This window comes from Aquarana catesbeiana, linkage group LG03 (genome assembly GCF_042186555.1).
Source record: "Aquarana catesbeiana isolate 2022-GZ linkage group LG03, ASM4218655v1, whole genome shotgun sequence".
NCBI lineage: Eukaryota > Metazoa > Chordata > Amphibia > Anura > Ranidae > Aquarana > Aquarana catesbeiana.
In genome coordinates, this window is record NC_133326.1 from 192,400,030 (window position 1) to 192,417,263 (window position 17,234).

The following is a 17,234-nucleotide window of genomic DNA, read 5'->3' on the forward strand; positions in this document are numbered from 1 at the left end:
TTGGCTTCAATGCTTTAAAAGTCATTAACCTTAAAGAAGAAGAGCAGAGATAAGGACTCGTGAGTCGTGACACTTCTCCAGTACTTGTGTGTCATTGCAAAGTACAGAGGACAGACATAGCCAGGCATTTAGCATTTTCATAACAGGACCAGCTGACACATACCGTCAGACGTCTACACAAGAATCCCACTCTCAGTAAATCCCGCCCACACTATGCGACGGAACGACTCCTCTAACACACGTGACTAGAGACGGGAAGACACTACATGTCCCGACATCCCTATCTAGCTGACACACCCCCTTGCGCCTGCGCAGCTAGTGAAGTCCTTGATCCAGGGGAGTCCAGGCTGGGAGGAGAGTGTCAGCTACGGGAGGAAAATGCAGAGTTGGAGCCGCGTGTGTTGTTCTTTGGGCAAGGTAACCCGGCACACCGGGGGGAGGAGGAGGACGGGCGGACAGAGACTCTATTACTGTGTGATAAGAAACACTTCTCCTGGTATCACTGCCTGGGCCTAGAACACCGAGCAGTGCCTGGACCTGAGGACCTCTCACACGACACTGACCTTCATCACACCTGTGGAGGGAGCACTGACAGGACACCCCGGAGGGATTACTACAACTGGAGGGGGCAAAACCTGGTGCAGCTGTGCATGGTAGCCAATCAACTGCTAACTTTAGATTGTTCAGTGAAGCTTTGACAATAAAAGCTGGAAGCTGATTGGTTTCTATGCAGAGCTGCACCAGGTCTTGCACTCTCCAGTTTTAGTAACTCACCCCCATAGCTCCTTGCCTACTGCAGATTGCCCCCCCTCCCTCTGTCACATGTGCTCCTCATCATATCACCCTTCTAGAAGGTGATTAAAAACTTCCAGTGACTTCCACTATATGAAAATATCACTTAGCCCCCTCTAAAGCCCACATTCTCAATCGGGACATCCACAGAGTGCTGGGGGGTCCTCCAAGCAACTTCTACCTCTCTGATAATTAACCACTGACACCTGTCATCTTTATAGTTATCTGCAGGGGGCAGTCTTCACCCTGACCAGAAATGTAAGGGGGGACTTTTCTACTGACCACCATTGGGGAAGGGGTCTTCTACACAGATCACTAATGTGAGAGGGCCCTTTTCCACTGACTTCCAGTTGGGGATCTTATCCACTGACCACTAATGTAAGGGGGTAGTTTACACAGATCACATATGTAAGGAAGCTCTTCTCCGCTGACCACCAATGTAATGATTTTAATTATCCAGACACAGACTGGGCTGAAGGAACCGCACATTCGTCTAAGGCTCGCCAGTTCCTAAATGTCTTGCTGGACAATTTTGTTTGGGTACAGTGTCGCACGACCGTGCAATTGTCAGTTAACCACTTGCTGACCGCCTCCTGTACATATACGTCGGCACTTTAAAGATGGATATCTCGGTAACGGCAGCAGCTGTTGCCACAACCGAGTTATCCATCTCTTGAGGAGCCGGTCGTGTTTACAATAATGGTGGTCTCTGCAGCGGATTCGCTATGAGATCACCGTTATTGGGGGCGGGAGAGGTGCCACCCCTTACCGTGCCCTCTGCCGCTTACCGGAGCCAGCAGCGGAGGCGATCGGGATCTGTCTGTTGCCGGGTATGGAGACGAGTGAGGGGAAGATGGCCCCCCACCCATCTCCATACCATACCATACCAGGGCGGAAGCAACGTCACTTCCACCCATATGTCTTAAAAGGCCATTTTTTCAAATAACACTTTTTTTTTTTTTTTTTATTGCATTTAAGTCCAAATATGAGATCTGAGAACTTTTTGACCCCAGATCTCATATTTAAGAGGACCTGTCATGCTTTTTTCTATTACAAGGGATGTTAACATTCCTTGTAATAGGAATAAGGGTCCTTTCACACTGGGGCGGTTTGCAGGCGCTAATAATAGCGCCTGCAAACTGACCTGAAAGTGCCGCTGGGCTTTCACACTGGAGCGGTGCGCTAGCAGGACGGGAAAAAAAGTCCTGCTAGCAGCATCTTCAGAACGGTGAAGGAGCGGAGTGTATACCGCTCCTGCCCATTGAAATCAATGGGACGGCGTGGCTATGCCGCCGGCAAAGCACCTCTGCAGAGGCGCTTTGCGGTGGTTTTAACCCTTTCTCGGCCGCTAGCAGGGGGGTAAAACCGCCCCGCTAGCGGCCGAATACCGTTGGTAAAGTGCCGCTTACAATAGCGGCGCTTTACCGCCGACAACGCCCCCGCCCCAGTGTGAAAGGGCTCTTAAAGTGACCTCTTTTTTTTTTTTTTTTTTTTTAAACAGTGAAAAAATAAATAAAATCAAGTAAAATAAATAAGAGAATTTTTTTTTTTTTTTAAAGCCCCCTCGTCCCGACGAGCTGGCGCGCAGAAGCGAATGCATACTTGAGTAGTGCCCGCATATGTAAACGGTGGTCAAACCACACATGTGAGATATCGTGGCAATCGTTACCACGAGAGCAATAATTCTAGCCCTAGACCTCCTCTGTAACTCAAAACATGCAACCTGTAGAATTTTTTTAAGGGTAAAAGTTTGACGCCATTCCACGAGTGGACGCAATTTTGAAGCGTGACATGTTGGGTATCAATTTACTAGGCGTAACATTATCTTTCACAATATAAAAAAAAAAAATTGGGCTAACTTTACTGTTGACTTATTTTTTTATTATTATTATTATTATTAATTAAAAAAGTGAATTTTTTCCAAAAAAAGTGCACTCGTAAGACCGCTGCGCAAATACGGTGTGAAAAAAAAGTATTGCAATGACAGCCATTTTATTCTCTAGGGTGTTAGGAAAAAAACAATATATAATGTTTGGGGGTTCTAATTTTATAGCAAAAAAACTGTTTTAAACTTGTAAACACCAATATCTTAAAATGAGGCTAGTCCTTAAGTGGTTAAAGCGATGCAGTGCCGTATCGCAAAAAGTGCTCTGGTCATTGAGCAGCCAAATCTTCCAGGGCTGAAGTGGTTAAACGAGCTAACAAAAGTCCTGGATGGCTTAACTCCAATGTAAAAATGCATATAAAAGCAAAGGAGAAGGCCTTTAAAAATACAAGGCTTGGGGGATCATCAGCATTCAGACTTTACAAAGAATGCAACAGGAAATGTAAGGGTACAATAAGGACAGCTAACATAGAACATGAAAGATACATAGCAGAGGAGAGCAAAAAAAATCCCAAGATATTCTTTAAGTATATAAACAGTAAAAAGGGGAGGGCAGACCATGTTGGTCCCATAAAGAATGAGGAAGGAAATCTGGTTAGAAAGAATGGGGAGATGGTGTAGGTATTGAATTTATTCTCTTCAGTCTTCACGTGGGAATTGGAGGGGGGGCAGCTTCAGTAACCAAAACTGCAGTGTTTATCCTCAGGACACATCACAGGAAGCCAGTAGTGTGAAGCCAGTAGTGTATTTAAGTTTTGTGCTGCCCTAGGCCGGACTAAACTTATGCACCCCCTAATTTAAATATGACCCACCCCTTGCTGTTTAAGACCCGCCCTGAAATTTTGAAGTGGGGACACTAGTTCTGGGGGCCTGGGGAGGGGGGGGGAATGGATTCCCTTAATTTGCATAGATTTCCTCTCACTTCCTGTTTGGCTATGGGGCAAGAAGTGAAGGGAAATCTCTGCAATGGGACAGGGATGGTAAAAAATAAACTGACAGGGGTTATAACCCTCCGTTACTCTATACAAAATGAAAAAAAAGTGTTGCCTATAGTTCTACTTTAAGCACAAATTTCTGATAATTTTATGGAGAGGACTAAGAAGACATAACCATGCCAGTGGTGCAGCAGAAAACATATAGCACAGTGAGGAAGGTTTGTGGTCCAGGATGAGAGGACAGTCAAAATTAGAAGCGGCACCCACCCCCCATCCCCCCACAGTTGCGGAATGCCATCTGCCCGCATACCGGAAGCACTGAGGCCACTTTATGAGGGAGCTAGACTAATTTGCCTCTCAGCCCAGTCCGCCCCATAAGACTGGTGCTACACTTACAGGGACTCTTTCTGTGCTGCCCCCCTGCAAAGTGCTGCCCTAGGCCTCGGCCTTGTCAGCCTAGGCCAGGATACAGCATTGCAGGAAGCACCCTAATGGTTAACAGAATTAGAATTAGGCTTGGAAAATGTAACATTAATAAATCACTAGGACCCAGATGGCTTGCACCCGAGGGTCCTTAAGGAACTCGGTCAAGTAATTACCAAGCCAATGTAGCACCAGTATTTAAAAAGGGCCCAAAATACATCCTCGGGAATTAGACAAGTTAGCCTAACATCAATAGTATGCAAGCTCTTGGAGGGGATGATACGGGACTATATACAAGATTTAATAATGAAAACGGTATCATTCGCAGTAATCAGCATGGATTTATGAAGAATCGTTCTTGCTAAACCAATCTATTAACCTTTTATGAGGAGGTGAATTGCCATCTATATAAAGGAAGGCCCGTAGACGTGGTGTATCTGCATTTTGAAAAAGCATTTAACACAGTTCCCCATAAATGTTTACTGTACAAAATAAGATCCGTTGGCATGGATCATAGGGTGAGTACATGGATTGAAAACTGGCTACAAGGGCAAGTTCCGAGTACTCCCCATTTATCACCACCCTCTGGATGGTCAGGGATGGGTAGTGGGGCCCCCCAGGGTTCTGTGCTGGGACCAATTCTATTTAATTTGTTCATAAATGACTTGGAGGATGGGGTAAACAGTTCAATCTCTGTATTTGCGGACGAAGCAGGGCAAAAACTAAGCAGGGCAAAAACTTCTCCGCAGGATGTGGAAAGCTTGCAAGAAGATATGAACAAATGAATGGGGTGGGCAACTACATTGCAAATGAGGCTTAATGTAGAAAAATATAAAATGTGTTTGGGTGGCAAAAATATGAATACAATCTACTCACTGGGGGGGAGAACCAATGGGGAAATCTAGAATGGAAAAGGACCTGGGGGTCCTAGTAGATGATAGGCTCAGCAATGACATGCAATGCCAAGCTGCTGCTAACAAAGCAAACAGAATATTGGCATGTATTAAAAAGGGGATCAACTCCAGAGATATAACGATAATTCTCCCACTCTGCAAGACTCTGGCCTGGCCGTACCTAGAGTATGCTGTCCAGTTCTGGTCACCAGTTCTCAGGAAGGATGTACCTGAAATTGAGTGAGTACAAAGAAGGGCAACAAAGCTAATAAATGGTCTGAAGGATATTATTTATGAGAAAAGGTTGCGAGCACTGAACTTATTCTCTCTGGAGAAGAGATGCTTGAGAGGGGATATGATTTCAATTTACAAATAGAATACTGGTGACAAAATATATACACAAAATAGATCAAAAGATAAAATTCTAAATCCTATTCTGTGTAAGCAGCGCTAGATGAATGAACACTAAGTGTTCAAAAGTGTATAAATAATCAAAGAATTATTCAAAAATAGTCTCTTTGTGTGCAGAGAGAAGTGTGTGTTTGTGTGTGTGTGTGTGTGTGTGTCAAAGTCCAAAATAATAAATAAACAAATGTTATTAATCCCAGACGTGAGAGCAGTCACATAAAATAATCCTTCCTCCAATATACGATCCTGGATAACGGAGAATAAATCTCCCTATAAAATGGGTTCTTACCAGGCCAAGCTGGAACATGAGCATATACCGACGGATCGTCTGTGACTGCGGATCTCTCCACGGGACAACACACTGGGACAGCTGCTGACGGGATGGTCGGATCACTTGCTAAATAAACTCGCATGGAGAAGAGAAAGATAGCTCCATAGAGTGATTCCGTTTCAATATTTTTATTAAATACACATCCCCCTTCCAGAATTACACTTACACTTTTTGAAGGTAATGAAGGCATATAACAGAATTTTGCATCAAAAGGAATCCAGTGAAAGCATCTCTTATGCCGTTGGCGCGATAATCAAACACCCGGTATTCAGACACAAGATATCTCTCTCAATGGTTATCACTCTATTCAATGCTGTCATGTAGCCACGCCCTGATGCATTTCGTCATTTGTGACATCATCTGAGGGTGACAGATTATGAATAGAGCGATAACCATTGAGAGAGATATCTTGTGTCTAAACACCAGGTGTTTGATTATCGCGCCAACGGCATAAGAGATACTTTCACTGGATTCCTTTTGATGCAAAATTCTTGCCTTCTTTACTTTGAAAAAGTGTAAGTGTAATTCCGGAAGGGTGGGTGTGGATTATTTTATGTGACTGCTCTCACGTCTGGGATTAAAATTTGTTTATTTATTATTTTGGACTTTGACACACACACTTCTCTCTGCACACAAAGAGACTATTTTAGAATAATTCTTTGATTATTTATAGGTTTTTGAACAGTTAGTCAGTGTTCATTCATCTAGCGCTGCTTACACAGAATAGGATTTACCGTATATACTCTTGTATAAGTCGAATTTTTTCAGCCCCTTCGACTTATACACGAGTCACCGCCGTCTGCCTACATGATCAGCATGTCATGCAGGCAGACGGCGGCCAGCGTGTGATACAATCTACTCGGCAGCGGCTCTCACAGTTCAAAAGCCGCGCCTCCTTGTCTGTGATAGGCAGTCAGTGTACAGCCTATCACAGACATTCTCTCATCCTCGTCCGTGGTATGAGGATGAGAGAATGTCCGTGATTGGCTGACTGCTGGGAAATTGAGTTTTTTGGACGAGGAGGAGGCGGCGGCGCGGCTTTTGAACAGTGAATGGCCGCCGAATACTACACGGTGATCGGTGCAGAGCGGCGCACGGAGGATGCACAGGACACAGGTAGGATGCACAGACACATGCACACAGGTACATATATACACATGACAGATACACAGGACACAGGTACATATACACATGACACACATGCACAGGACACATGACACACATGCACAGGACACAGGGAGGTATACAGCTGCAGATGGGCATTGTTGACCCTCTTTTCCACTTACAGTAGCTGTGCATTTCTCACCCTCGTCTTATACTCGGGTCAATAAGTTTTTCCCATTTTTTTGTGGTAAATTAGGGTCTAGACTTATACTCGGAACAACTTATACTCGAGTATATACGGTAGAATTTTATCTTTTGATCTATTTTGTGTATATATTTTTAATGTGTCGGCCTACCTTGAATAAGTCATTGTAGTAGCAGCTGGTGTGCCTCATATTGGCAGTTATAAATGTAATTAGTTTATCTCACCTTTTCCTAAGCGCTTGAATTTGTAGAAAGGAGTTTTTTTAGGGTATCTACAAATAGGGATAAAATGTTTCCTCGAACGGGAGTTTAATAAGACACGTGGCCATTCATTAAGATTAGAAGAATGGAGGTTTAACCTTAGACTGCATAGAGAGCTCTTTACTGTAAGAGCGGCAAGGATGTGGAATTCCCTTCCACAGTCGGTGGTTTCAGCGTGGAGCATCGATAGTTTAAAAAAACTATTAGATAAGCACCTGAACTACCACAACATACAGGGATATACATAGTAATACTGACAATATAATCACACACACATAGGTTGGACTTGTGTCTTTTTTTTCAACCTCACCTACTAGGAAAGGGGGTATTCTACGCAGATCACATATGTAAGGAAGCTCTTCTCCGCTGGCCACCAATGTAAGGCCTGTTTCACACAAGCTTCAGCTTGTATAATAGCAGTGTGAACCGCAAGCCTTGACAAATCATTTGCAGAACTTTCAGCATACTTTGTTGAAGCTTTTAAAGTACCGTTCAAGTGCAGTTTGTAAATGTTCAACAAAGATACTAATGGGAACATCGATTGCCACTTTAGGCAAGCTTTCAGTAGTGCTGAAGCCTGCTAGCAGCTTGTTTAAAGTGGCAATCAGCACGCCCATTAGGAGCTGTATTCAACATTTACAACCTGGACTTGAACGGTACTTTAAAAGCTTCATCAAAGCTTGCTGAAAGTTCTGCAAATGATTTGTCAAAGCTTGCTGCTCTTATACAAGATGAAGCCCATGTGAAACCGACATAAGGCCCTTTCCACACAGGCATTCAGCCTAGATCCATCTGTCAGTTTTTCAGATGGATCCAGACACAATGTATGTCTATGGCTTTTTCACACAGACGCCTTCCGTTGCTGATCGGAGCAGAGTGGGGCAGATGACCAGTCCATGTCCGCTCAGTTTATGCAGAGCAGACACAGACAGACCCTGCTCTTCTGTATGGGCAGTTGGGTGTAAATGGACTCCACTGTCTGTTTACACCCAGCTGCCTCCAAGCCCATCTGCAGAAAACAGAAGTGGATGCAGTCCTCCTCCTCCTCTTTTAGTGGGCCTGATCGGACCTCTGGAGGTAGGTAGATGTAAACAGACTCCATCCATAGGAATGCATGGACCTTGCAATCAGGTCCACCTGTCTCGGATTGAAGTGCCCATGTGAAAGAGCCTTATGGGTGGGCGGATGTAAGCAGATGATCATCTGTTTACATCCAGCCACAGCCATGTCTGTTCAGGTCCTTTTTTTTTTTTTTTTTTTTTTTTTTTTTTTAAACAGAACATTCTGTTTATGTCCATTTTTAGGCAAGAAGCATTGGTTTATGCTTTTGTCACCTCTGATTGGTCTCTGCAACTAAGAAAAAAAAGATGTAAGGCTTCATGTACACAGGACGTTTTTACAATCTCTCCTGTACGATTTAACTTGACAGATAGTAACCCACATTTAAAACGTCTGTTTTGCCGCGCTTACATGTTGCGTTTAGCGCCGTTTGCGTTTAGAAGCGTTTAAAAAGAAGAAAACTTTTTTTTTTTTCTTTTTTTTTCTTAAAACAGCCAAAAATGATTAACACCTTTTAAACTAAATGCGAGTTACCGCGTTTAGCCGTGTTTAGAAGCGTTTGGCGCTTGAAATGCCTCTAAACTCAGCTTCTGAACCCATTTTTTTGCGTTACAAAAAAAGCCTCTAAACTCAACTGCCTAGAAAGGACTATAAACGACCCTTTGTACATCTACTGATAAGATAACATAGAGGAGAGTTCAGGAGCAGTTGAAAAGAATGCCCAACTGCTCCTAAACGTCAGTTTACCAGCAGCAGTGTACATGAGGCCTAAATCGAACTGAACTTCTTTGAAAAAACGTGAGTGAACAGATGATGTATGTGTGAAAGGAGCTGTAGGGTCACGTCTACACCAATCACCAACATAAGACCCCTTTCACACTGGAGGCGTTTTCAGGCGCATTAGCGCTAAAAATAGCACCTGTAAAGCGCCTTAAAAATGTCTAATCTGCAATCCCAGTGCGAAAGCCGATTGCTTTCACACTGGAGCGCTGTGCGTGCAGGACCTAAAAAAGTCCTGCAAGCAGCTTCTTTGAGGCGCTTTAGGAGCGATGTATGCACTGCTCCTAAAGCGCCCCTGCCCATTGAAATCAATGGGCAGCACCTGCAAAGCGCCATGGCAGCGGTGCTTTGCGGGCGCTTTTAACCCTTTATTTGGCGGAGGTTAAAAGTGCCCCACTAGTGGCCGACGCTCCCGCGCTGTCAGTGTGAAAGGGCTCTAAGGGGGTTTTCTCCATGGACTACCAAAGTAAAGGGGCTCCTCTTTATTGACTACAAATGTAAGGGGCATTTTTCCAAGAGCCATTATAGACCAATCACCAATATAAGGGGTTTTTCAGCATGCACCACCAAAGTTAAAGGGCTCCTCTCTACTGACCACAAATGTAAGGGGCATTTCTCCAAGAAACAGCAATGAAAGGGCCAATTCTGCACTGATCTGCAATGTAAGGTGTTCTTCTTCCCAGGCCACCAATGTAAGAGGGCCCTTGTTCACTGATCACACATGTAAGGAGGCCTTTCTCCACATATTACCACTTCTACATTGTTCACTACTTGCATAGATAGAAACATAGAAAAGTGACGACAGAAAAAGACTGCGTAGTACATCGAGTCTGCCCATCTTCTTTTTTTTTTTTTTTTTCTCTCTCTTCAACTTTATTGTCTGGGTATAGATCTATGTTTGTCCCAAGCATGTTTGAAGCCATTTACTGTTGACTGTCTCACTACCTCTGCTGGTAGTTTATTTCAAGCATCAACTACCCTTTCAGTAAAATACTTTCTAAGCATAGTTTTGAACTTCCGTCCAGTTAGTTTGAGATTATGTCCCAGTGTTCTTGATTTTTAGTTCAATAAACTGACCCCCTGAACCCTGTTCATCTCCTTGATATATTTACTTCTACATTAATCACCATTGTAGGGGGGGGGGTTCTTCATTAACCACCAGTATAAAAGTGGACTTCTTCACAGATCATTAATGTAAGAGAGCCCTTCTCTATTGACCACTAATGTAGGGGGATTCTACAGTGTTTTCTATCTAGATTATGCTGAGTGTCTGCCAGGAAATCTATCTATCTGATTTGCTGCAGCTTGTCATGCACACTATGAGAAGCTCACAGTGTACAGTGAAATCATAGTAATCAATTTCAGTATAGGAGTTGGGCCTGTACAACTGTAAGGAATTCAACTTTCGAGTCTTCCATGGCTAGTTCGGCAAAGAAAGGTGAGCTAGAGTTCCTCCACAGCCATGTGAAAAACTGAGATCAAGTTATAGGGAGAGTTTGATTGAAGCCATTACAGTTTAAGGTGATACAACGTCATTCAGTGTAGAATAGCAATGACTTTCTTACACATTGCCAGCAGTGTGGGATGCATTCTTGCAGTGGATAAATCGTGTAATTTGATGGGAAGTCTGAAAATGTAATGGGGAAAATATTGCTGCTGTTCCATACTAGATACAAAATTGGATATTAATAAATCATTGTTTTAATTGCCTTTCTAATTAAAACATGCGATTTTAAATGTAAGGTTGTGTGCAATGAAAGCATTTCACTTTTTGTTTTATTTAGAAGGCTCACATCAGTCATCTCACCCCTGGACTGAAAAGAATCTGTGCTGTGCCACTCCGTACCTATGCAGACCAAGCCTGTAAGTTATCTGTTTCATTCCTTATTAAACGGTTTCATATGTGCAGTTTTAAAAAGAGGCCATACTTGAATCAAACTCTTTGTGGAAACATAGATTAGTGTATGTAAAAACGAGTGCTGTGCTTTTGGTATACTGTGTGAAACACATCTGGCAATACACTGGGGAAAACATGTCACAGAATCCAGCAAGAATCAGTTTTGCTCACCTCTTGAGTAATACTGTTTGTGATTCACTTACGATGGACTGTAATGCCCCGTACACACGGTCGGACATTGATCGGACATTCCGACAACAAAATCCTAGGATTTTTTCCGACGGATATTGTCTTGCATACACTCGGTCACACAAAGTTGTCGGAAAATCCAATCATTCTGAACGCGGTGACATAAAACACATACGTCGGGACTATAAACGGGGCAGTAGCCAATAGCTTTCATCTCTTTATTTATTCTGAGCATGCGTGGCACTTTGTGCGTCGGATTTGTGTACACATAATCGGAAATTTCGACAACGGATTTTTTTGTCGGAAAATTTTACAGCAAGCTCTCAAACTTTGTGTGTTGGAAAATCCGATGGAAAATGTGTGATGGAGCCTACAAAAATTCCGACAACAAAGTCCTATCACACATTTTCCGTCGGAAAATCCGACCGTGTGTACGAGGCATTACTCTGGGGAAAATAACTCCTCTTAAGAAGTAAATAGGCCTCACTGCAAGCATACTTGGTAGAGCTGCACGATTAATCGTTAAAGAATTGAGATTGCGATTCCACCCCCTTCGTGATCTTAACACATCATTTCCTTGATTTCAGTTCTCTGCTCAAGCAGACAGCTGTCAAAAAAAATAAATAAATAAACTTAGCAGGCTGCCTGTTTTTTTATCACAACATTCCTCAGAGAAGATAAAGAGAAACATTGTAACATTTCCTTCTTTTAGATCAGGGGTAGGGAATTAAAACTCAAGGTCCAGTAACTAAAAAAATAAATTTTCGGCCCAGGTCCAAATCACAAGTCTCTGCCATGAAAGATTGTACGTGCCTACTTTCCTTTTTTTTTTTTTTGGCGCAAACCACGCTCTCTGTCGCTTTTCTTACTGTTTCCTCCACACACTCTGGTAATACACTGTAAATGTCCCCAATAGCGTGTCCCACTCCCCTTATATCAGGTGCTTCTACCAGAGTAATTCATCACTTTGGGTGCCCCCATCAGACTACCCAAATTAATCAGTTGCCACCGTCAGAATATCTTCTTCTATCAGGTTTCCCCAGCAGAGTTCCCTCTTGCATCAGGTTTCTTCATCAGTAGGCCCTCTTACATCTGGTGTCTCCCATCATTGTGCCCCCTTACATCAGGTGTTCCCATTAGAGTACCCCTATACATCGGATTTCCCCATCAGAGCGCCCCTTAACATAAAATGTGCGCATCACCATGCCCCTTAGTTTATGTTAAGGGCACTCTGATGGGTACAGTTTAGGGTTGTCCCGATACCACTTTTTTAGGACCGAGTACAAGTACCGATACTATTTTTCAAGTACTCGCCGATACCGATTACCGATACTTTTTTTTTTTTTATGTCACGTGACAGTGTTTTTTTTTTTTGTTTTTTTTTTAACAGTGTTTTCTTTCTTTATTTTTTTGGGGGGGGGGGGGGGGGGGGTGTGAACGGTGTATGTGTGTGTGTGTGTGTGTGGTTTGTTTTTTTTTTTTTGTTTTTTTTTACAATAATAACAGACCTCTGATATCTCCCCCTTGAGACATGGAAAGAGACGGAGGATAGAGATTCCCCAGTCCCTTTCTCTGCAGCCTCAGCTGCACTGAGAATGAATGGAGAGAAGACGGCGGCTCCTCTCCATTCATAAACTGAAACATCGTAATCACAGGAGATTACAATGTTTCAGTTATGTGAATGGACAGAGTCAGCTGACTCTGTCCATTCACACAGCGGAGAGAGACAGCAGAACGGAGGGGACAGAGAAGGAGAGGGGAACGGAGGGGACAGCGGAGAGACACAGGGAAGGAAAGAGGAACGGAGGGGACAGCGGAGAGACACAGGGAAGGAGAGAGGAACGGAGGGGGACAGCGGAGAGACACAGGGAAAGAGAGAGGAACGGAGGGGACAGCGGAGAGACACAGGGAAGGAGAGAGGAACGGAGGGGGACAGCGGAGAGACACAGCAGAACGGAGGGGACAGCGGAGAGACACAGGGAAGGAGAGAGGAACGGAGGGGACAGCGGAGAGACACAGGGAAGGAGACAGGAACGGAGGGGACAGCGGAGAGACACAGCAGAACGGAGGGGACAGCGGAGAGACACAGGGAAGGAGAGAGGAACGGAGGGGACAGCGGAGAGACACAGGGAAGGAGAGAGGAACGGAGGGGACAGCGGAGAGACACAGGGAAGGAGACAGGAACGGAGGGGACAGCGGAGAGACACAGCAGAACGGAGGGGACAGCGGAGAGACACAGGGAAGGAGAGAGGAACGGAGGGGACAGCGGAGAGACACAGCAGAACGGAGGGGACAGCGGAGAGACACAGGGAAGGAGAGAGGAACGGAGGGGACAGCGGAGAGACACAGGGAAGGAGAGAGGAACGGAGGGGACAGCGGAGGGGGACAGAGGAAAGGAGGGGGCATGGAGGAGGATGCAGCGACAGTCAGCGGTGACCGATCACCGCTGTATGTCACTAAAGCTGCTGAAAGCCGCTGGGGGAGAATCTTGTAACTCCCCCATGCGCCGATCACAGCTGTCCTCTAGGTATCGGGGGAAGCATCGGGAGCATTTGCCCGAGTACAAGTACTTGGGCAAATGCTCGGTATCGGTGCCGATACCGATACAACCCTAGTACAGTTACATTAAGGGGCATGCTAATGGGCACATTTTGTTCGACCCATCAAAGTGCCCCTTAACATAATGTGCCCATCAGAGTGAACCTTAATATAAAATAAGGGGCACTATGGTGGGCACATTTTGTTGTGCCCATCAGAGTGAACCTTACATTAAATCTCCCCTTTAGCATTCAATGTGCCCCTTATTTTATGTTAAGGGGCACACTGATAGGCACATTTTATGTTAAGGGGCACGCTGATCAGAGTGAATCTTACATTAAATGTGCCCCTAAAGAGAAAATGTGCCCATCAGGGTGGTAAATGCCCCACATACCTTGAGGCAAGCGTCAGGAGCCAGCAGAGGTAACAAGCTGCAGAGGGAAAGAGCTGTGCCGCCGCCGGGAGTTTTGCTGAAGGGGGCGGGCGTGCATACACTTCATACCTCACGGCTGGCCAAGCAAGAGCCAAGAGCTGCAAGATGACAAACAGCATGGGGCAGGGGCGTGACGTAGTGGCGTATCTGGCGACCATATCTCCCAGCATAGGGCGGGGTGCACACATAACGCCATTGGTTGCAGGGACGCTCGCAGTCCCAGCAACCAATGACTGCTGAGCGGAGGAGTGAGATGTGGCGCTGTACGCTGACGGTCCGGGCAGGAGCATTGCTCGGTCCGTCATCTAGTGATGGCTGTTTTAGATCAAAGGAATTAACTTATTTCTGTAGATGAGGGCAGTTTAACCACTTAAAGACTAAACCTTTTTCTGACACTTGTTGCTTACAAGTTAATATCTGTATTTCTTTCTCGAACATCACTGGACACAGAGCCACAGTAATTACTGATGGGTTATATAGGTATCACTGGTGATTGGACACTGGCACACCCTAACCAGGAAGTTCAACCTCCTATATAATCCCTCCCCTTATAGGGATACCTCAGTTTTTACGCCAGTGTCTTAGGTGATGGACGTGTAAAGATGTCCTGTGCTGAGCTCCAAAGGGATTATCCTATATCCTATACTGGGGCAGGCCAGGCGAACCGGATCCATTCCAAAGTGTCTTTTCTAGGCCGAATTGGATGGTACCCAGGCCTCGTGTCCAAAGAAACGAGGTTTTACCTGTAATGCTTCTCTTTTTAGAGAGCTGGACCCCGCATATTAGAAAATGTTTTTTCTAGCCAATTTCTAGCCGGGTGCTTTACAGGGCCAGAACCGTGGATCCCCCTATTCGTAGGGGGCCCCAGTCTCTGATGGTTTTTTCAAACAGAGCCCACCGTGAGAGGCGAAGATTGGGTCTGTACAACAAACCCTGCGGCTGGAAAAGGTAAGGGAGATTCCACAGAATTTTTTAATTCTAGTAGGTTTCTCCTTCAAGGTAAATGCATGCTATGCCTATAGTGACCACCGGGGGCTGCTAAGAGCACATACCTTCTCATGCTGATGTCTGTCTCAAGTGTTCGACGCTGCACAAGCTCCTCCGGCCGGTTCCAGGTAGGATGGATGGGGGGCTCTCCTCAGGGATATCTCCCCCCAGACTGGGGGGGGCCTCAGGTGTTCTGTAAGGCGGTTAGACACTGCACCTTAACCACCGTTGCGGCGGCTGCCGCCGCCATTGCACGGGCAGGCCCATCACTACCGGCCTCTCTCCCTCCTCCCCCTCCCCCAGCCTCCTCCATGTTGGTTCAGAAGGGTTGGCTAGCGAGGGAAGCGCTCGTTTTTTCAAAAAAGGGGGAGGGGGGGGATGCGGGGCGTCAGCACAGCGTGCTCAGATGCTGGCTGCAGGCTATTAAAGGCACTAATTACAGGTGCACTAAGCCTTCTGGAGGGACACAGAGCTGACGGTCGCATGTAAGGTGGGACACAGGCATTCTCCTAGGCAGCATTCACTAAGGTAACACCAGACTGGGCATTTGGTAGCAAGGCTTTTAGCCAGACTACATCGCTCAGCAGTCAGTGTTCATTTTCTGATACCTCCACCTTGTTGCTTTGCACTATGGGTAGAAGAGGTTCAAGCACCCCAAGAACCAGAGACTCTAGGGGATCTCGTTCAGGTTCTGAGGGCCCCCTGTCTGAAGCATCCCCCCCCCCCCCGAGGGGCCAGGGACGGCTAGCCAGGGTGAGCCGTCGGGGTCAGGGGCTATACCTGCTTCTGGCACTTCAGCCCCTGTATACATTACACAGGAGGTTTTTTCCTCCACCATTAGTGGTTTAGAGTAAAGATTAATGGCCATGATTACATCTTCACTTGGTGGAAGAAAACGCACTAGGCCTTCCTCTGTTCCCCAAGACCCTCAGGAAGAGGAGCTCTGGGATAAAGGAGAGGAATCCCTTTCAGAGGATTGGGATGGGACGGATGATTCCTCTTTGGAGGAATCGGGTGGAGAGGGACCCTCTGTGACTTCCCAAGAGGAGAAAGTCTTAGTGCAGATCCTTACTGGATTGGTCCGCTCCACATTTAAGTTGCCCATATCTGAATCCGTTAAAGAACCCTCTTCTTCTTTAGGGTCACTGAAACCTCCTCAAACAGCACAGGCTTTTCCTGTTCATAATTTACTTGAAAAGCTCCTTTTATGCTGTGCGGGATCACCCAGATAAACTTTTTTGGCAGAAAAAAATGTTTTCTACACTTTATCCTATGGAAGAAACGTTTTATTAAAATGTGGGGAATACCGGCCATTGATGCCGCCATTTCCTCTGTAAATAATAGTCTGACTTGTCCTGTAGACAATGCTCAGATGCTCAGGGATCCTGTAGATAAAAAGATGGAATCCCTATTGAAGGATGTTTTCTCCTTAGCAGGTTCAGTGGCTCAACCTGCAGTAGCAGTGATTGGAGTCTGTCAGTACTTAAGAGACCATGTTAAACAGGTCATCTAGGTTTTACCTGAACAGCAGGCTTATGTTATGTTGTTGACGCCATCAGAAATTCTATCATGCAAACCTCTCGTCTGTCGCTGGGGTTAGTGCATATACGTAGAATCCTATGGTTGAAAAATTGGTCAGCCGAAGCACCATGTAAGAAGCTCCTGGCTGGGTTTCCATTTCGTGGTGAAAGGTTGTTTGGAGAAGATTTGGATAATTATATCAAGAGAATCTTTTGTGGGAAAAGCACTTACTTACCTGTTAAGAAGAAGAGTAAGCGTCCCTCTTTCAAACGGACGCTTTCCCCAGCGCCGGGGGCTTCAGCCTCCAGGCAGTCTCGACGGCCTCCTCCGTCTGGGCCCAGGGACAAGAGTCAACCCCAGGGACAAAAGAAGTCCTGGGGGAAGAAGCCTACTAGGCAAAACGCTAAGACCTCTGCATGAGGGGGCGCCCCCGCTCACCCGAGTGGGGGAAAGACTGCAACAGTTCTCAGGGCTCTGGCAGGAGGATTTCCAGGACAGATGGGTAATCTCCACGGTAACCTCAGGGTACAAGCTGGAGTTTCAGGAATTTCCTTCTCCTCGTTTCCTCAGGTCAAGTGTCCCCAGAGATCCAGA

At 45.6% G+C, this 17,234-nt stretch overlaps 1 protein-coding gene across 1 annotated transcript in view; it reads left to right on the forward strand.

The window, feature by feature from the left end:
• The first annotated feature begins 264 nt into the window (after nucleotides 1–264).
• The window catches only part of DLD (dihydrolipoamide dehydrogenase), a 45,904-nt gene continuing 28,934 nt past the window's right edge, over nucleotides 265–17,234 (forward strand). Inside the window, exons 1-2 of the mRNA XM_073619676.1 lie at nucleotides 265–417; nucleotides 10,860–10,938. Coding sequence (XP_073475777.1) covers nucleotides 379–417; nucleotides 10,860–10,938 — 118 coding nt within the window. The 5' untranslated portion in view covers nucleotides 265–378. The remainder of the gene's footprint in view (nucleotides 418–10,859; nucleotides 10,939–17,234) is intronic.